Source organism: Octopus bimaculoides, chromosome 4 (assembly GCF_046866305.1).
Source record: "Octopus bimaculoides isolate indiv1 chromosome 4, ASM4686630v1, whole genome shotgun sequence".
NCBI lineage: Eukaryota > Metazoa > Mollusca > Cephalopoda > Octopoda > Octopodidae > Octopus > Octopus bimaculoides.
Window position 1 is genome coordinate 128,265,279 of NC_142931.1, and position 22,119 is coordinate 128,287,397.

Here is a 22,119-nt window from a genome sequence, read left to right on the forward strand (position 1 = left end):
GTGCTCAGCCACTTGCATGTTAATTTCCCGAGCAGGCTGTTCCGTTGATCGGATCAACTGGAACCCTCGATGTCGTAAGCGACGGAGTGTCAACAACAACAACGACATCCATTTACAACTATCACACAATGCTCAGACTGGCACCATTGTGACACTACTGTTGCTATAACAACCACCAATTTTTGCCTTATTACTGCTAATTTTACCACAGCATATAAACCCTAAGACTATTGGATGCAGCTGATGTTATAGCAGCATACCTAAAACTGGTTACCACTGATGTTACTATCATTAAGGGATGCTATAATTACTATGGATTGAATTAGTTTACCAATGTTCAGTCTACCGCAAGACAAAGGCCTCAGCTTTCTCAGCTTTATTGCTTTCTCCACCAACCATGGTCTGATGTGGAGACCGTGGATTTGAGCTGAAGATCATACTGGTTTGTTGAGCCTATTCTGTCACACTGGCTTGACATGGCTTGGCAGAGGGATGTAGTTTTTATACTCTTATTCAGTCAACTATATTGAATCCAGTGCTCAACTGGTACTTATTTTATCAACCCTGAAAGGACAAAAGGCAAAGTCGACCTCGGTGGAATTTGAATCAGAACATAAAGATGGATGAAATACTGTTAAGCATTTTACCCAGCATGCTTACAATTCTGCCAGCTCGTCACCTAATTACTATAATTAAAGTTAATAATGCTTGCTTCAGAGTACACAACTGTCACCCTGATTACCTCATCTAATGTTTGACAACCAATGTTCATGTGTTTATGTCCCCATAATTTAATGGTTCAGCAAAAGAGAATGACAAAATAAGTACCAGGCTTACAAAGAATAAGTCCTGGTATCGATTCCTTCGACTAAAAATCCTTTAAGGAGGTGATCCAGCATGACAGCAAATGAATAAAAGAATGAAATGCTGCAAAAAATTATTCCAGGTCCTACATGTGAAGTTGGGTCTCTATTACATACTTTTATGCACTAAAAACTTTCTTTCCTGAATATGTGCTGCTGAAATTGGAGTGTATCTAATATGCCTGTGCATCCTTTATGCCATCAATATGGTACCTCTAATTTTACTACAGCAAATAGAGACTGTCATAATAATAGTTACTACTGTTTTCACAACAACTTCACCCTTTTTGACTGATTACTGCTAATTTTACAACAGTGGATAAATACCAAGAATTGAAACCACAATCATGCAATCATGAGTCCAACACCTTAAACACTAAGCTACACACCTCCACTTGTACTACTTGATGTGAGAGAAAAATTTAATCTATTTTCATCCTTTCATAAGCAGAAGTATATAATTTTTGTCTTTGCCTCTCTCTCCTGGATTATCTCCTGTGGTTGGTAAAGAAATGCTGTTTAGTTTTACAAAATTTTTCCCATCTACATTTTTTTTTTCTTATAACCAAGATAGATCTATAAATTCCATCTGTTCATTTTGTGTTAAAGGAAGGTTTGTCTTCATACACCTGCTGTATGAACAGACCACTGTATTTGGAATTGTGTAAGAGTTGCTACTGCTATTATTTTTGTTGTTGCTATTGTTGTCTTCCAAATGACTTATTTGAGTGGGACATTTTTCTTCCATTAATTGTTCACTTTACTGTTCATTTTCTTCTTCCTCCTGTACATTTATTTGTGTGTTTCTTTTTTTAGCCATTGTAGTGTTTTGTCAAGTGGCATAATTGTGTGTGGCAGCCATTTTAGATGTGAAAATGTACAATGTGTAAATAACATTTTAAATTTCTGAAGCAATCCTCTTTTGTTCTGTTGTCTACCCCCAAGTATCAAAGACAAGGCTTTCCATAGGCAATTATAGTTCTTTTTACAAGTACGCCAAAGAAAATTTCATTCAGTAATGCTTGAATAAAATGTGTTTCAAAGTGAGAAACAAAAACATCTTCACCAGGAGAGTTGATGATGATGATGATGATGATATCAGTGAAATAAGGAAAATTGATCAGAAAATACATAAGCTACTGACTTGCAACAAGATGCACCACCCAAAGGCAGACACAGATCGTCTACCTTCCCAAAGCTCAAGGAGGTCAAAGCTTGGTCCAATCTGAAATTTCTTACAAAACCACCACAATTGGACTGGCCAATTATCTTGAAGCATCTAACAACTAGATGCTAAAACTCATTGAAAACTATAAGAGATGTAAGAAACTTCATTCGGTTATGAAGGAGAGCAAAAAATTTGCAAGCGAGATCATGCTTCATACCCAGGTTGAAGTGACACAACTGTTGTTGCAAAGGAAGTGAAATCAATAGCAAAGCAAAATGCGTTTGAGCAATTAGCTGATAGGTGGGAACAAAAACCACTGCATGGCAAATATGTGGCCTGTAGCAAACACGCTGATGTAGACCAGAAGCACACCCATCAGTGGCTATGGAGCTCAAGGCTAAAGGCAGAGAGCAAAGGCTTTATCTCAGCTGCTCAAGATCAGAGCTTATTGACCTGTAACTACCAAGCCAATGTGATTAAAAATGGAGTTGACCCAAAGTGCTGATATTGCAATGATAAGATTGAAACAGTGGATCACCTAATCTCTGGGTGTAAGGTTTTGGCACCTGTAGGGTATAAACCAAGACATGACAGAGTTGGCCAATATTTACACTGGATAATATATTGGCATTATAAAATCAAAACTGCTGACAAATGGTACCACCCTGAGGCTGTAAATGAGGGAAAAAATGTAATGCTTCTTTGGGGCTTTCCAGTTTGTATAGACTGGACCATCAAAGCTTGTAAAAAATCAAAACAATAAAGTCTATTTATTGATTGACACAAGCATTCCTTGTGATCATAATATCTCAGCAAAAGAATTTGACAAGTTCAGAAAATATTAAGATTTTGCTGATTGAAATTGAAAAGCTGTGATTGTAGGAACACTTGGAATGATCAAAAAGGGAACTGAAAATTATTTGAGGATGTTCCCTGGCTTACCATCCATGTAGGAAGTGCAAAAAATTGTCTTAACTGGTGCATCACACATACTGAGAAGAGCATTGTCACTGTGAAATTTCTTTCTTCTTCCTACTTATTTTCTTCGTTTTCCTTTTTTTTCCTTCCTTCCTCTCCTTTCTCTTTTTTTTTTTCTATCACATGACTTTTGTAAATGAACAATCTGATGTGTTTATTTTAATAGCCTACCAATGTATACAGTGAGTTTCTTTGCCATAGGTGTTAGGAAGACACTCGGCAAGAAATGGAAACAAAATTGAAAGAAGATAATAATAATAATAATAATAATAATAATAATAATAATAATGATAATAATAATAATTTCAAATTTTGGCACAAGGCCAGCAATTTCAGGCTGGGGAGCTAAGTCGATTACATCAACTCCATTGTTCAACTGGTACTAATTTTATCAACCTTGAAAGGCACAGTCAACTCTGTTAAGCATTTTGCCTGGTATGCTAATGCAGCACAAGGTATAAAATTTGGGTTGTGAAGGGGCCAGATGGTTACATTGACCTCTCAGTGTTCAACTGGTACTGATTTTGTAGATCCCGAAAGAATGAAAAGCAAAGTCAATCTTGATGATATTTAAAATTAGAACTTGAAGCTGAAAGAAATGCTGCTAAGCATTTTGTCTGGTATTCTAACAATTCTGCCAGCTTGCTACCTTTAAAATGGTTCTCTCTAATTTTGGCATAAGGCTAGTAGTTTTAGGGGAGGGAGCAAGTCAGTTACATCATTCCATACTACTTGATTGGTACTTTATTTCATCAACCTCAAAAGGATGAAAGGCAAAGTTGACCTGAACAGGATTTGGACTCAGAACATAAAGAGCCTAAGTAAATGGCACTAAGTATTTTGTCTGACATGCCAGTGAATCTGCCAGTTTGCTAATAATAATAATAATAATAATAATAAATATTGGTTTAAAATTTTGGCACATGGTCAGCAAGTTTGGGAGAGGGGGCTAGTCAATTACATCAACCCCAGTGCTCATCATCATCCAGTATTTTAAATCTGGGTTTTTCCCCCGTTATTTGTGTGTGCGTGTGTATGTGTGTGTGTGCGTGCGTGTGTGTGTGTACATGCATGCGTGTGTGCATATGTGCTTGTGTGCATATGTGCTTGTGTGCATGCATGTGTGTGTGTTTGTTTGCATGTACATGTGTGTGTGTGTGTGTGTGTGTGTTTATATTGCTGCTCTGACATCACATGATGGTTGTAAATGAGTATCACCATCATACAAACAATGTTGTCCATTTCCAGTCTTCTAGTGGAGGGGGGGGGGCGGAAACAAGCCTGGTCCTAGGGAAATATTACCTTTGCTTGGCAAGCTGTGAAGGGTGATGACAAGAAGGACATCTAACCACAAAAAAATCTGCCTTTAACAAATTCTGTCTGATTCATGCAAGCATGGAAAAGTAAACATTAAATAATGTTAATAATGATGAAAAATAGCAGGAAAAGTAACTATACAGAAGCTCTGCAGTTTACACCAACCCATAATTTCTTAAAGAATGAAAGCTAAGATTTATACTCTTATAGAAGCAGAGACAACAACTAAAATATGATCTGCAAGTGGAGTAAGCCATATAAGCATGGAACCGGCTTTATTTATAACATTAATAAAATCTAGACCAGCTGGCATGATTTATATTATAAATCTTACAAATCTTCTATATATTGTCTCAGAGTTATTGCTTTTCTCATATTCTTGTGGCCTATGTGTTAATGACACCATATGTGTGTGTGTCTGTGTGTGTGCATATGTTTGTGTGTGTGTGTGTGTGTGTTTGTGTGTGTGTGTGTGTTTGTGTGTGTATCTGTGCTTGATTGTATATATATATATCTGTGCATGTATGTATGCATGTATGTATGTGTGTATGTGTTTATATATATGTATGTTTGTGTGTATGTGTATGTATGTATGTTTGTATGTATGTATATATGCATTCATGTCTGTCTGTATGTATGTGTGTATATGTGTTTATATATGTATATTTGTGTGTGTGTATGTGTATGTATGTTTGTATGTATGTATATATACATGCATGTATGTATGTGTGTGCATGTGTTTATATATGTATGTTTGTGTGTATGTATGTATGTGTGTATGTTTGTATGTATATATGCATACATGTATGTCTATGTATGTATGTGTGTATGCATGTATGTATATATGCATACATGTATGTCTATGTATGTATGTATGTATATATGTTTGTATGTATGTATGTATTTATGTATGTATGTATGTATGTATGTATGTATGTATATATGATGAGTGTGTAGATAGGTGCAAGCATTATGTGTGTGTGTGTGTGTGTGTCTGTATGTTTGTGTGTTTTTGTATGTCTGTGTGTGTTTTCATATATTAGTGTATCCATGCTTGCCTCTTTGTCATTCGCCCATCACCACAGAACTTGCTGCTGGGTCCGGGATAGTTTACATCCCCATAACTTAGTGGTTCAGCAAAAGACACTGATAGAATAAGTACTAAGCTCAAAGTAAGTCCTAGGGTCGATTTATTTTACTAAAACCCCTCAAGGTGGTGCTCTAGCATGACTGCAATCAAATGACTGTGACATGTAAAAAAACAGAAGAATATGTATATCAACATGGCCGCAGCTCTAAGCTGAAACTATATAAACTATAAACTAAAAAATGTCTATGAGTGTGTGTTTTTGTCTCTGTATCTATTGCTCCTTCACCACCTGACAACAGGTGTTCGTGTGTTTACATCTCCATAACTTAGTGGTTCAGCAAAAGACCTAAAACCCCTGAAGGCAGTGCTCCAGCATGGCTGCAGTCAAATGACTGAAACAAGTAAAAGAATGCATAAACAAGAAAGAAAATATATCTTCATTAAGATACAATGTCATAGCAAGCTCATCAGAAATGTTATTTTTGTCTCTTTCTAACATAAAGGTTATATTCAAGTTTTATAGCATGCTAAGAGTTTTGTCATATTCAAAACCAAGGTTGGACAAATTTCTTACAGTACCTGTATCCAACAGTGATGCTATGTTGCTATTTATATTGGTGAGAAGTTCCTGAGAGCCATTTACAAACATATTACCATTTTTAGAGTCATCAATGCTTACAAATGTCAGCAATATGAACAAAGTTATCAACATTTCAGTATCTGATTGGTTCATTTCTAACTGCTAACAATAGTGACATTTACAACTAGTATTTTCATTCAAGTTGTTTACTGAAGAGTTATAGTTATTTACTTTCTCTTTTAAGATACTCATAATTTTCCATGTTTGTATTCTTAGGATATTTATTTAAGCATAACTGCTCTATAAGTTGAGTGCATTTTCTTTTGGATCAACATATTAGATTATATGTGATAGTTTTTCTCTCTCTCTTAGTCACCATTGTAATGAGCATGATGGGGATTAGTTCAACTGTCCTACTCAACTTCATAGGTCTGCACCTCCTTGACAAACTCCAACCTTGTTAAATAGTAATGGCTCATGTGATCATCAAATAGAATCACAAGACATAGCAAGCTTGTCAAACTTCCCACAACTGGACTACAATGTATATGCAATCCAATTGGATGAAATGATGAGTGAACTTGCACTTAAACAACCGAGATTGGTCAATAGGCCATTTCTCTTGCAAGACAATGCTTGACCACATGTTGCACAAAGAATGCTACTCAAGATACAGGAACTGAACTTGGAAGTACTCTGTTATCACCAGACCTTGAGCCAACTGAATATTACGTTTTCCAGGCATTAGGCAACTTTTTGCAAGGAAAAAACTTCAAATCTGAAGAAGATGCAAAACAGCCTTTCATGGTTTCATCACCTCTTGCTCTCCAGAAATCTTTGCTGCCGGCATAAATAAGCTACTGCTAAAATGGCAAAATTGTGTTGATAATTTAGGTGCATACTTTGATTAACTGCATTATTTTTTGTTGAGATAAAGTAAAATAAACTTACAATTCAAAATAGGACATTTCATTCTTAATGACCTGATACTAGCAAAATGTGGCAGAGGTGGATGATGAAAAACCATTTAGAAAACAGGGATAAAAGCACACAAAGGATGTGTACATGCTCATTTCTCATCAGTTACTGACCCAAAACCATCACAGTATACATATGTATTTCGTAAATATGTTCATAAATTTTCACCATGTATTGACTATAAAAAATACTCTAAAACTGAGGCATATAAACTCACAATGGAGAAAATGGGTATTAGTACACATACTAATGCCCAGTTTTTATCATCGACATAATATTAGATTATTTTCTATCGTCAATATACGGTGAAGACTTATAGTTATATTTACGAAATTTTCACTTGTCACCATTTCTTAACTAATGCAGAATATATTTGTATATATATATTTGTGTGTGTGTGTTTGTGTGTTTGTGTGTGTGTGTGTGTGTGTGTGTGTGTGTGTGTGTGTGTGTGTGTGTGTGTGTGTGTGTGTGTGTTTGTATGTGTGTGTTCGTGTATTTGTGCATGTTTGTGTTTATCCCCCATCAGCACATGACAATTGGTGTTGTTTTGTTTATGTCCCCATAACTCAATAGAATAAGCACCAGGCTTTAAAGACTGTACCTAGAGGTAATTGCTTTTACTGAACCCATTGAAGTGGTGCACCAGCATGGCCACAGTCCAGTGACAGAAACATGTAAAAGCCAAAAGATATAGCTTGTAGTGTTTAGTGTGTTCCCTGCTCATAGCAACCAACTAGAGTTTTATAACAATAGAGGGAAAAGTTGGTTGATATCTTATATATATTATATACCAATGTTTTCTGCATCAATATCAAAGCCAAAGAAGCCATCTTAACCTCTTCTCAACGACTGATGCAAGCCTCTAATTATAACTGACAGATGTAACTCTATGTGATATGATTGATTGAAACATAAGTCAAACTGATCGGGAGAAGGCCAATCATAAAGATGAGAGAATCGATGTAAGCCAATCAAAAATCATTGTCAGAATTATTATTTAATTCCTAAAAATATCCGGCTGGAATAAAGACTGTACAAAAATGGCAGATACATTTTCTTCGAATTGTGAAAAGATGAGCAGAATGAAGGAAGATGTTAAAGAATAGGTGCATGTGTGGAAGCTGAGGAAGTTTTAAGTGTGCAGTAGAAAAAGAGAAAAGTTGTTCACCATCGTCTTTAAGTTTGGGGTTTGTTAGTCAGCCAGGCAAAATCAAACAATTTGCTGGATTTGGTTAGTGAGTGAAACTGTAAAATGTAGTTTCACTTGTCTTCTTATGAAGTTCAAAGCTTCACATAATGGGCTTGCATACATACATACATCATCATCATCATTGTCGTCGTTTAACATCCGCTTTCCATGTTGGCATGGGTTGGATGGTTTGCCTGAGGGCTGGTGAGCCAGAAGGCTGCACCAAGCTCCAATTTGATATGGCAAAGTTTCTACAGCTGTATGACCTTCCTAACACCAGCAACTCTGAGCGTGTAATGGGTGCTTTCTATGTGCCCCCAGCACAGGAACCAGTCAGACGACACTGGCAATGATCATGCTCAAATGGTGCTTTTTACGTGCCACCGGCACAGGAGCCAATCAGGCAGCACTGGCAACAGTCATGCTGGAATGGTGCTTTTAATGTGCCACAGACACAGGTGTCAGTTAGGTGGTACTGTCATCAGCCACGACAATGATTTCACTTGCCTCAATAGGCCTTCGCAAGCGCAGTTTATTGCCCAATGATTGAAGGGTACTCTTAAATGAGCTGGTTATGCTGCACTGGCATAGGCCACAGTTATGGTCTCACTTGGCTTGCCAGGTCTTCTCAAGCACAGCATATCACCAAAGGTCTTGGTCACTTGGCATTGCTTTGGTGGGGCCCAGTGTTCAAAGGTTGTGCTTCACCACCTCATCCCAGGTCTTCCTGGGTCTACCACTTTCACAGGTTCCCTCTACTGCTAGGGTATGACACTTTTTCACTCAGTTGTCCTCATCCATTTGCAACACATGACCATACCAGCGCAGTCGTGTCTCTTGCACACCACATCTGATGCTTCTTAAGTCCAACTTTTCTCTCAGAGCACTTACACTCTGTCGTGTATGCACACTGACATTACACATCCAGCAGAGCATATCGGCTTCATTTCTTGCAAGTTTATGCATGTCCTCAGCAATCACGGCCCATATTTCACTGCCATGTAGCATGGCTGTTCACATACATGCGTCATACAGTCTATCTTTTACTCTGAGTGAGAGGCCTTTGTCACTTGCAGAGGTAGGAGCTCTCTGAACTTTGCCCAGGCTATTCTTATTCTAACAGCTACACTTTCAAAGCATACATGCATGCAACAAATAAATAAACATATATAGACATATGCATATGCAGTTTATATATATGTGTGGGTATATATATATGTGTGTATGTGTGTGTGTATATATATGTGTGTATATATGCTTGCATATACATACATACATACATACATACATATACAAATCCAAAAAATGGAACAAGAACACAACAAACGACAATAAAACATCTGGACAGATAAACGATACAATGACAGACAGGAAAAACAACAAAAAGACAGACAGGACAAAACAAAGACAGGCCATTCATGGCCTTCTCTCATCAGTCAAATTTAAAGATTATCCTTACATTTTCAAAATGCAATTCATGATGTCTGATTATATTGTGATTTTTCTCTTGTAAATCAAATTTTGTGAACCCATGGATAGATAAAAAATTCATGTTGTTTATGGATATGAGTTCCATCGTGGAACCAATGCATCCCAGACAGCTCACCACCTTACAAATTATATACTAGAAATAGCAGCCAAATCTTTGGAGGTGAGATATGTTGAATGCACTCGAAAAAATCCTACGTTAAAAAAAACTATTTCCCACTGAGGTTGCAAACGGGTCTTTTACGAAATATTTACCATATTTTTAAAGTCATTTTCACTTTAGAATATTGTTTTAAACATGGCAAAAAAAATTTTTGTAATGGTATTCACTTGAAAATAATTAAAAATAACATAAAAATATTGTCTGTTTAAAGAAAGCTAAAATATAAATACTTGCTGTACAAACAACTTACATTTTTGAAATCGCATTCACTTAAAAATATTTCTAAATTATTAAAATATTGTGTTTATCGAAAACGAAAATAGAAACATTTACTGTGAAAAAAATTGTATTTTTTTGTTGTCAACTCACTTTCTAATAGAACGATAAGAGTTTCTTCCCCTTCAGGATGAAGATTATTTTCAGAACATTTTCCCATTATGCACCATTTTGGGTATTTATATCCTGAAAATCTCTAATATCTTGAAAACCAATTTAGCTATTTATGCAAAACTTGTTTCATTCCATTCATATTAATATGATTCTTAATTCATAGTATTTTCCCATTATGCACCAGTTTGGCTGAGTAACATTGTAAGCAAGCAGACTGATTTTTAATGTATTATAGATATATAGTTCAAATTTATAGAAAACAAAAGACGAAGACAGGTATAGGAACAACAAGGAGGCGTATTAGTTTAACACTCAGGAAAGAACAGAAAAGTTTTTGTTGTTGCTTTTGCTGTTCATTCTTAATATGGTTATTGTTGTTGTTGGTTGCTGATACTGCTACTACCAGTGGTGACGACAGCAGTAATGGTGGCTTTGGTTGACAGAAATAGTCACACACACACACACACACAAATGCACATATATATATCCTTCCGAGTGAAAAACTAATACATCTGCTTGTTGTTCCTTCACCTGTCTCTGTCATTTCTTTTTTGTAAATTTGAACTTTATATATATTGGAACGCTAAGTGCACCGTCCGAGCGTGATCATTGCCATAGCAGCTGTCTGGCTTCTATGCCAATGGCACGTAAAAGCACCCACTACACTCTCAGAGTGGTTGGCATTAGGAAGGGCATCCTGCTGTAGAAACTCTGCCAGATTAGATTGGAGCCTGGTGCAGCCTTCTGGTTCGCCAGTCCTCAGTCAAATCGTCCAACCCATGCTAGCAAGCATGGAAGGCAGATGTTAAATGATGATGATGATGATAATGATATATATATATATATATATATATATATATATATATATATATATGTATATGTATATATACACACACACATATACATGAATGTGTGGGTGGGTGTCTGCGTATCTGTGTTTTGTCCATAATTACATCTTCACAACTGGTGTCGGTGTATTTACATCCCTGTAACCAAGCAGTTCACCAAAAGGAGACTTATGAAATAAGTACCTGGCTCAAAAATGTTAAGCACTGGGGTCGATCCATTCACTAAAATTCTTCAAGATGGTGCCCCAGCATGGCCATGCACACACACACATACACACACACACACACACACACACACACACACACACACACAGAAACAAGTAAACAATAAAAGACTAAAAATATATCAATTTACATTCACCATGAAAAAATTATGTGAAATAATGAATGTGGGGGTTTTGTAGCATACTTAATATGGGACCACACAAAATAGAGAAGGTGAAATTTGGACAAAACATGCATCGGTTTGGTTTGATGAGAGATAGTATGTAGCTGATTAGATATTTATTGTTGTTGTAACAAATAGATGAGAGATAGTATATAGCTGATGAGATATCTATTGTTGTTGTAACAAATAGATGAGAGATAGTATATAGCTGATGAGATATCTATTGTTGTTGTAATAAATACATGGGACATAGTATGTAGCTGATGAGATATCTATCGTTGTTGTAACAAATAGATGAAAGATAGTATATATCTGATGAGATATCTATTGTTGTTGTAATAAATAGATGAGAGATAGTATATATCTGATGAGATATCTATGTTGTTGTAATAAATAGATGAGAGATAGTATGTAGCTGATGAGATATCTATTGTTGTCATAATAAAGAGGTGAGAGATAGTATATAGCTGATGAGATATCTATTGTTGTTGTTATAAATAGACAAAAACAAAAAAAAAGGACGGAGTGAAGAAACAGCATGTCTGGAAGCCAGTGGTTAATGTAAGCCATTGGTGAATGAACAGTTGCCAATCAGCTCTATTGGCAAAGACTCTTGTTGTGTGTATGTGTGTGTGTATGTGTGTGTGTGTGTGTGTGTGTGCGTGCGTGTGTGCTTGCATGCGTGTGTGTGTGTGTGTGTGTGTGTGCGTGTGTGCATGTGTGTGTGTACATGATTAATCAAAATCAAATATCCAGACACTACACATTGCCATATGTCCTGAAGCAAAATATTGTTGGCCTGTAAGTATGAGTGTATAATGGCATGAGAATAGTAAAATTTTGATTTAATTTTCATTAGACACGAGACAGGAAGGTGTTTTTTGTAAAGAAGGAGATATGGACAAATCAAGACAACTGTGTAGCTAACAAATTTGCTTCACAACCACATGGTTCCACGTTCATTGTCATGTATGACATCTTGGGAAAATGTCTTCTATCATCATTTCAAATTAATGAATGTCTTGCGAATGGAACTTGGTTGATGAATGCTGTGCAGAAGACGATCAAATATATTTATAATGATATCCATGGAGCAACTGATGATGGATCTATATCTTTGATGAGCTTATTGACTGTGGACATTTTTTTGTATCTTGTATTGTCTTGGTTCTAAGTTATCTTCTCATTCATTGAAATTCTAGATCTTGTGAGGTTAATTTGGACTCAAAACATTAGGAAGGATGAAATGCTGCTAAGCATTTTGCCTGGCTTACTCTCTCTTTTACTCTTTTACTTGTTTCAGTCATTTGACTGTGGCCATGCTGGAGCACCGCCTTTAGTCGAGCAAATCGACCCCAGGACTTATTCTTTGGATGCCTAGTACTTATTCCATCCGTCTCTTTTGCCGAACCGCTAAGTTACGGGGACGTAAACACACCAGCATCGGTTGTCAAGCAATGTTGGGGGAACAAACACAGACACACAAACATATACACACACATACATATATACATATACATATATACGACAGGCTTCTTTCAGTTTCCGTCTACCAAATCCACTCACAAGGCTTTGGTCGGCCCGAGGCTATAGTAGAAGACACTTGCCCAAGGTGCCACGCAGTGGGACTGAACCTAGAACCATGTGGTTGGTAAGCAAGCTACTTACCACACAGCCACTCCTGCTAACAATTTTACCAGCTTGCCACTTTAAACATATTTAAAAAACTGAAATACTTAATAATCAGGCTACATAGTGTTTCATATAATGTTTTCTTGTCCAAATTTGTCGGTTGTAGGCTGTGGTTTGTTTATCTCTAGTACTTTTTTCCTCTCTGCCAGTTGATAAATATTTCCCCTCTCTATATTAATGTAATAACCACAGTAAAACTTGTTTTTCTTTGTAGGTCTAGTGTCAATGACAATTCCAGTCTACCTAGCGGAATGTGCTCCTAGTCATGTCCGTGGAAGAATTGTATCAACCAACATAGCCATGGTGGCTGGTGGACAGTTTTTTGCAAATGTCATAGATGGAATATTTGGTTTTAATGAAGAAACTGGCTGGAGGTAAGTCTTACAGATTCCATGTTAGTATTGTTATTGTTCCAGCTATGACCATCTCAATTTTTTTTTCTCCCAGTATACAAAAGAACAATATCTGGTGTGTATCATCACATTTTTTTTCAATATTGTGAAGTGTGATGTGAGGAGGGATCTGGTTGCTATTTCTAGCAGGTTGAATGATCACATACAGGCTGTTTATTGTTGTTGATGTTGCTGCAGTTTTTGTTGTTGTTTAAACTCATGTCAGCCCCAGTTGCACAACATAGAAACGTAGACACCATACATATAACAAAAGACAAACACCAAATACAGTCAGGATACAACACTGTAGCTACCACACAATATATACATCTCAGAATATTAATGCAACACAACAGATATTACACAACACATCATAGATCACACACTATCATTTTTAGATATGGTAGGGACCACACAACAGAGACACTCCACAAAGAGCACAACACAATATAAACACCACACAACAATTGCCTCAGCAGTCACTACACATCACAAATACAACACAGCAGGTCTCACAAAATGGACACCAAATAACTTAGTACAGACACCACTCTAGAGACAGAGAACACTATACATCATACACAACACACAATCCACAAGACAACGAACACAATAGAACATGGTCATCACATAACATAGATGCTAAACAGTAGACACCAACAACATAGATGCCATACACCATAGGAACCAGCCATCATAGACATCACCAACCAGAAACACAATACAACTTAGAAACCAAGCACATAACATTGTCTTAGACATCGTCTTAGACATCATACAATACTTACCTCTCAACACAGACAATACAAATTACAGACATTGCAGAATATAGGGACCACAGAACACAGGTACAACACAACATATTTTATACATACAAAAGATACCATTGACATCATATTCAGACAACAGATCATAGACACAAACCCCATACAGACCATACATCATGGATGCCACACAACACAACTGTCACTACACAATTTCAACTTCATACATGCACACTGGTATACAGTTTTTAACATGGGTATTTCCATACAGTCACATGACTACTTAAAAATAGCAGTTGTGTTGCACTCAAAAATCACAAGCACCCATCTTATAAAAGGATGTCCGCATTGGGTAATGTATTCCTACATGCATATGTCTGAATAAAAATATTGGTTCATCAGTAGCACAGCTAGGAAGTCCAAGGGTGCAGTTAACCCTGGGTGATGTTTTGATGGTGGGAGGAGCACTTTTGGGTCTGATGTATAAACCTGTGCAGGGCTTATACTGGGGATGGAGGGAGCAGCACTCTCAAGAACTGCCCTAGGGGCACCTACTCTAGTAATCATCACTGGAGATTGTCACAGATGGATTGTCTTTGTTATAGTCTGCTGGATTAGGATTAAGCTCATGCTAAACAAGATCAACAACAAATAGATACTATTAACATCATATCCAAAAACATGACATGAGGATATGATCAAGGTAATATTGATGGTTTGGTTTTAGTGATGGTCATAATGATGATGTTTGGTTGTAACGGAGTTGGTGGTGGGGAATGATACCTTTGATGATCGTGATGATAGTGATAGCAATTATGATTAAATTGTCCTCAAGATTAAAGACAATTTTCTGTCCACTGTCTCAGATGACATACAAATTAAATGCTTAAAAACAAATATATGAACCTCCTTCTTGTCCTCCACCCTCACCAGCTTGTGACCTACCTACCTCTGACACACATTCACCTATGCATGCCATATCATTTTATCATCTGGCTCCACATGCACACACACATAGACGTTCCTATGTTTGTATGTGAAACAGTTAATAAAACTGACTTTCTGTTAACTTCTCTTGAGAAAGAAATCATTTTGATTTCGGAATAATCTCAATAAGAAAATCGGAAAAATTCTGAAGGGAAAGAAACTAATGTAATATTGCAGTAAAAGAAAGGACAACACACACACATACATATACATATACATACATACATACATACATACACACACACACACACACACACACACACACACACACACACACACACACACACACACACACACATATATATATGTATGTATGTATGTATGTGTGTATGTGTTATCAAAATGTCCTCTACTGCCTTGTCTTTGATGGTTAGAAAATTCATCATGATTCTCCACCACTCAAGTTATAAATAACAGTTTTGTTTTTAAACCATTTACATTGTTAGTTGCATTAAATAGAAAAAGAAAAGATTAAGAAGAAAAAAATACAAAAATGACTGTTTTTCTAATATCCACAGATCTATTCCAATTGACTTTTATTGATCTGCTATTAATCAATAGAGGTGAATATTATTGGAAGTTGAGTGGGAGTTGAGTGGGAGTTGAATAAAGCTGATGGTGGCAGTGCGTTATAGAAGAACTCTTCAATGTAGGAGGTAAAATACGGTTGTTGCTTGGATTTATGGAAATGAGAGAAGAGTAAGAAAATAGCTGTGAAAATGAATTTAACACTTGTTTGTTTATGACATACCCATAAATGTATGAATGTGGCAGAAATTAAATTATTCTCCTATATTTTGTTTATGTATTCTGTTTACTTTTCATTGGTAGTAAGGAAATATGCAATCACTCTGAAGTGAAATATAAGCAATGTAATACAGTATATAGAAAAGTATAAAATATAATATAATGCAATAAAATATATTGTGAATACATACATAGATACACATATGTACACACACAAAAACACGTCTTTATTATCTTCTATTATAGCCACAGGCTAGCTAAAGCCTTGAAAATGAATTTGGTAGACAGAAACTGTGGAAGCCTGTTGTGTGTGTGTGTGTGTGTGTGTGTGTGTGTGTGTGCGTGTCCTTGTGTTTGTCTCCACACCACCAATTGGTGTTGGTTTGTTTGTGTCTGTAAAATCCTGTCCCAAATATATCCCCATTCCAATCCATGCCAGCTTGGAAAAATGGACATTGAATGAATATATGAATGAATATATATATATATCATTATCATGTGATATGGTAAGACTGTTGAACAGGATCCACTGGGAAAATGAAAAGTTCCTCTCCAAGGTAAGCTACTTGGAGTTCAATTCTTGGTGGCATGAATCTCTTTTCATATCCTACCACTTTGGAGAATTGATTTTGTTTGGAATAGGAATGACTGTATGGTTAAGATATTTGCTTCAAATCATTTAGTGTGGATTCAATCCCACACTTTGGCACCTTGAGCAAGTATTTTCTACCATAGCCTCTGGTTAACCCAAACCTGTGTGTGATATTGGTTAAGTGGAAACTGTACAGATATTCATCAGACATGACTATACTTGCCCTAAGGGGGTAAACTTGACCCATTGCTTAGTTAAAAAAAATCAGGATATGGTCCTTTCCTTATTCCTTTTTGTCAGATACTTTCGAATCAAATCTCTAATATTCTGATTTGCTGTTTCCTACTGCAATAAGCTATGAGTTGTGGTTTCTTTTCCTGTCCTCAGGCCAATCCTAATGACTCTGCAAACAGATGCTGCCATTACTCCTTTCACTAAGCCAGAAAATAGAAAGTGGCTGGTATTAGGATGGGCAATCTAACCATAGGAACCATTAGAGCAAGACATGATCCTCTAACTCCAATGGATCATCATCATCATCATCATTCAATGTCCATTGTCCATGCTGGCATGGGTTGGGTGGTTTGACCAGGGCTGGCAAGCTGGGTGGGAGGGCTGCACCAGACTCCAGTCTGAGTTGGCATGGTTTCTACACCTGGATGCTCTTCTTAATGCCAATCACTTTACAGAGTGTCCTGGATGCTTTTACGTGGCACCACATGAGTGCTTTTATGTGGTGTCACATGGGTGCTTTTACTTGACACTGCATGGGCACTAAGAAATCTCAAAGAGCAGAGATAGTCTGTGGCTGTGACAGCATGAGACAACATTTATGGACGGTGTTCATAAGAATTTGAGAAATAACAATTTCAGATTCTTTGATCAACCCAGGTGGTCTTTGTTGGTGTCTTAATGTCTGATTCTGAAGTCATAAAACTGATAACAGGATTGTGATAAATCTTACAATTTTTACTTGTTTCTGTCATTGGACTGCAGGCATGATAGGGCATCACCTTGAAGAAGGGGATTTTAATCGGACAAATCAATTCTAATCCTTCCTTTTTTATTTTTCTTATCTGATAGTTATTTTATCAATCTTTTTTGCTGAACTGCTAAGTTATGAGGACGTAAACAAGCCAACTCTGGTTGTCAAGTGGTGTTAGGGTAAGGTGACAAACACAGACACAAAGGCACACACATTCACATGTGATGGACTTCCAGACAGCTTACATCTACAAAATTCCTTCACATGGCATTGGTCAGTCCAGGGCTATAGTAGAAGACACTTGCCCATGATGCTGTGCACTGGAATGAAATTTGAAACCATGTAGCTATAAAGCAAGTTTGTTAACTACCTAGCCATGCTTGCACTTATATATATGTAATTTGATAGGACCAAAGACTAAGTCAGCCTTGGTGGAGTTTGAACTAAGGACAGATGAAATGTGGCTAAGCATTTTGCCCAGTGTGCTAATGATTCTGCCATCTTGGCATCTTACTTTCACTTTATGTCACATTGAGAACTGAAAGCAGTGCTGGGTGTGTTTTCTCTAATTGGAATTTCTCACACACTTACCTTCTTCACTTATTCTAACTATTTCTCAGTTTGTTTCTCTTCTCCTTTCTCTTCTTTCCACCTCTCTCTCTCTCTCTCTCTTACTCTCCCCTTACAACTCCTTATTCACCTACTTCCTTCTCTCTTTCTCTGACTTTTTCCCCTCTCTCATCATATCTTTTATTCTCTCATAATCCTCTTCTCTCCCCTTCTCCATCTCTCCCTCACATTATCCTACCAATCCTCATCCCTCTTCTCATTTAAACACTATTTTATAAAATATATATCATCATGATTAAGAGTCAGTATTTATATTGAGTCTATATTTAGTGTAGAAAATATAAAAATATTATAGTAATTGATTCTCCATTGTAGAAAATCGTACAATGAAGACATTAGATTTACTTAAAACTGATTTCTTTTTAACTGATGATTTTATCTAACTGAACATATTCTGGTTAGTTGTTAGTAAGTACATCAAACTGTCTACTAGCTAATTAAACTGATTCAATTAAAAAAAGACTATCATTAATGACACCAGTTTAGTTAAGAATAATTAATTAAAGAGCTTTGCCTTTCATTGTTTCAAGGTCAATAAAATAAAGTGCTAGCCAAGTACTGAGGTTTATTTAATTGCTAACCTCTGCCCCATAAAACATCAGGTCTTGTACTTATATCAGAAACAATTATTAATCTTTACTCTTTACTCTTTTACTTGTTTCAGTCATTTGACTGCAGCCATACTGGAGCACTGCCTTTAGTCGAGCAAATCGACCCCAGGACTTATTCTTTGTAAGCTTAGTACTTATTCTATTGGTCTCTTTTGCCGAACCACTAAGTTACAGGGACGTAAGCACACCAGCATCGGTTGTCAATTGTCAAGCGATGGTGGGGGGGGGGGGAACAAACAGACACAAGAAATGTCACTAAGAATTTTATCCAGAGTGGTTACAATCCTTTCAGTTGGCTAATATTACAACTCTCAAAGGTCCCTTACAATGTTCTTAGAGATGTTACCACCATTATTTTTCATGCTGTTATAACTCTTGGTGATGCTGTTCCATTGGTAATGTTGTGGTTGTTGCTGTTATATTTCTATTTTTTGTTACTGGTGTTAATGGAGGAGTGCACATTCTTCTCTTTGCCTCAAGGCAGAAAAACCCTGAAATGTTTTGCGCTCCACAACAGTTGGTATACTTCAACCCTCTGTCTTCTTCTCCACCAAAATACAAACTTACACCATACTCCTGAACCAATTGGCATCTAGGACCCTTACCAGGTCTGCAAATTTGTTGGAGACAATAGCTTGAAAATTATCCTCAGTGATTGAAGATGGTCTGGTATTGATCTCTGTGCCATACTCATATGGAAGGGTTATTCAACTTGGTTCCACAATATCCCTTTCATACTTCTGGTGTTTAGCCATCAATTGTTAAGGTTCCAATTTTTATTTTCAACCAGCATCCAGAATTAAACATATTTTTCTTCCGTTTTTAAGGAAAATTTGTAGCTGTTTTATTAATGCACGTCATCAATGAGGTTGTGAAAGGCTATGAAAGGACTTTGACAAACCAAGCAGATTGATTGATTAACTGAATGATTAACCAAACAATCAATTAATTAATTGGTTACATGGCCAGCCAATTGACTAATAATAATAAAGAAGTGAAATAGCAACAGTGTGTGTTTATTATTGACATAATGACCCTCCAATGATACTACAAAATTTATAGCTCTTGTAATTTATATTATTAGCAGTGATGTTATTTAAGTTGTTTTTGTTGTTGTTATTATAGCTGTTGATACTTCTGTTGGTGGTTTTGTATTTCACATCTGCTTCTGATACCAGTGGCTGCAACAGCCTTAGCAATATTGATGTCTGGTGGCGGTGGTGGTGGTGATGGTGGTATTGGTGGCAGTGGTATTGTTGGTGGCAGTAGTGGTATTGTTGGCAGTGGTGGTAGTGGTAGTAGAAATTTGTGGTAGTGGTGGTGGTGGTGCTGGCGAAGTTGTCATTTGTTGGCATGCCAATCTCTTGCAACCATTTTATTCCTATGCTACACATTGTAGCCACCATCTTCAACATCACTGACATTGGTGATGGTGAGCGGGGGGGGGGGGAGTAGTAGTGGTGATGGGGGGTGGGGGTGGGGGTGGAGAGGCTGACAGTCGTAATGTCATTGCCACTTCCACAGACTGCTGGAATAAATGGGAAAAGTCACAGGTTTTCTCCTTCCTTAGTTTTACTGAAGGAGGTGTCCATGTCACATCTCTACCTTCGTAATGTTGTTTGCCCTTCTTTTTACTCTCTTGGACATCAGTATCAACAAAACAATGTCATATCAGAATTTTGGTTTTGCTTTTTTAATGTTAATTTCCATAGACTGAAAATGTATGGCCCCATAGGAACTGAAAGAGTTGACCAATTAGTGTGTTACACTGCTGGTTAGTTCCACAACAAAGCAGAACACATTAATGGAAAGCATAACTAGTTGGACTGGGAAAAGACGATAACAATTATAACAGTCTCACTGAATGTTACCAAAATCACTTAATGCTCATAATGATGATGGTGATGATAACAATTTCTTTTATTTGCTATAAGGATGTCAGATGAAGAGGACATTACAATAATAATAATAATAATAATAATAATAATAATAATAATAATAATAATAATAATAATGATTATAATAATTATAATAATAATATGTCCTGATGCAGTACCAGGTAGTGGCTTTCATGGCTTCTCATCTTAACTGATTGGAAGTGTTATCATGTACATTGTTTTGTCTTGGTATAATAGATGGGCTACAACAAATATTCTGCTTAATACCACAGATTTGCTGTCAGTTGTTTGACCTTAACCAGTTGAGCATGTCCTTTGGTGGCTGACGATCTCTGATCATGAGCAGAAGTAGTGGGGCTGCATCATAACCATGTGTTGAGAGGAATTCTTTGGGGTTTGGATAATTCACCTCTGGAAACATGGGTGTTTTGTTCAACATCTTTAAACAACCCTTATTCAGGGACCTTTTGAGCAGGATGGGCTACTTGACCTGAAGAAAATTCTAACTGGGCCCCCAACTGCAAGGTCATGCGCTGTTTATCTTGATATGAGATCACCATGTCATGCACACATGGTTGTGATGCATGTGCCTGGTGTACTCTTATTTCTTTTTTTATTTTTTTATTGCCCACAAGGGGCTAAACACAGAGGGGACAAACAAAGACAGACAAAGGGACTAAGTTGATTACATCGACAGCAGTGCATAACTGGTACTTTATTTATCGACCCCGAAAGGATGAAAGGCAAAGTCGACCTCGGCGGAATTTGAACTCAGAACGTAGCGGCAGATGAAATACTGCTAAGCATTTCGCCCGGCATGCTAACGTTTTTGCCAGGTAGTCATGATGGGTATACTGGGCTTTGTATATTTGTACCCAAGTGTCCCTTTGATGGCATGCACTGCTCTCTCACTCAATAATAATAATAATGATAATATTAATGATAATAATATGGAGGACTTTCCTATTCAAACAGACAAGAAGTTAGAAAATAATAGACCAGGCGCAGGAGTAGCTGTGTGGTAAGTAGCTTGCTTACCAGCCACATGGTTCCGGGTGCAGTCCCACTGCGTGGCACCTTGGGCAAGTGTCTTCTACTATAGCCTCGGGCTGATCAAAGCCTTGTGAGTGGATTTGGTAGACGGAAACTGAAAGAAGCCTGTCGTATATATGTATATATATATATATATATATATATATATATATATATATATATATATATATATATATATATATATATATATATATATATGTATGTGTGTGTATATGTTTGTGTGTCTGTGTTTGTCCCCCCAACATGGCTTGACAACCGATGGTGGTGTGTTTACATCCCCGTAACTTAGCGGTTCGGCAAAAGAGACCGATAGAATAAGAGTGTC

General features: G+C 36.9%; 1 protein-coding gene across 1 annotated transcript in view; it reads left to right on the forward strand.

Annotated features, from left to right (window-relative positions):
* LOC106871169 (proton myo-inositol cotransporter) overlaps positions 1 to 22,119 on the forward strand; it is a 205,646-nt gene that overhangs the window by 141,898 nt on the left and 41,629 nt on the right. The window contains exon 2 of the mRNA XM_014917496.3: positions 13,350 to 13,509. Coding sequence (XP_014772982.1) covers positions 13,350 to 13,509 — 160 coding nt within the window. The remainder of the gene's footprint in view (positions 1 to 13,349; positions 13,510 to 22,119) is intronic.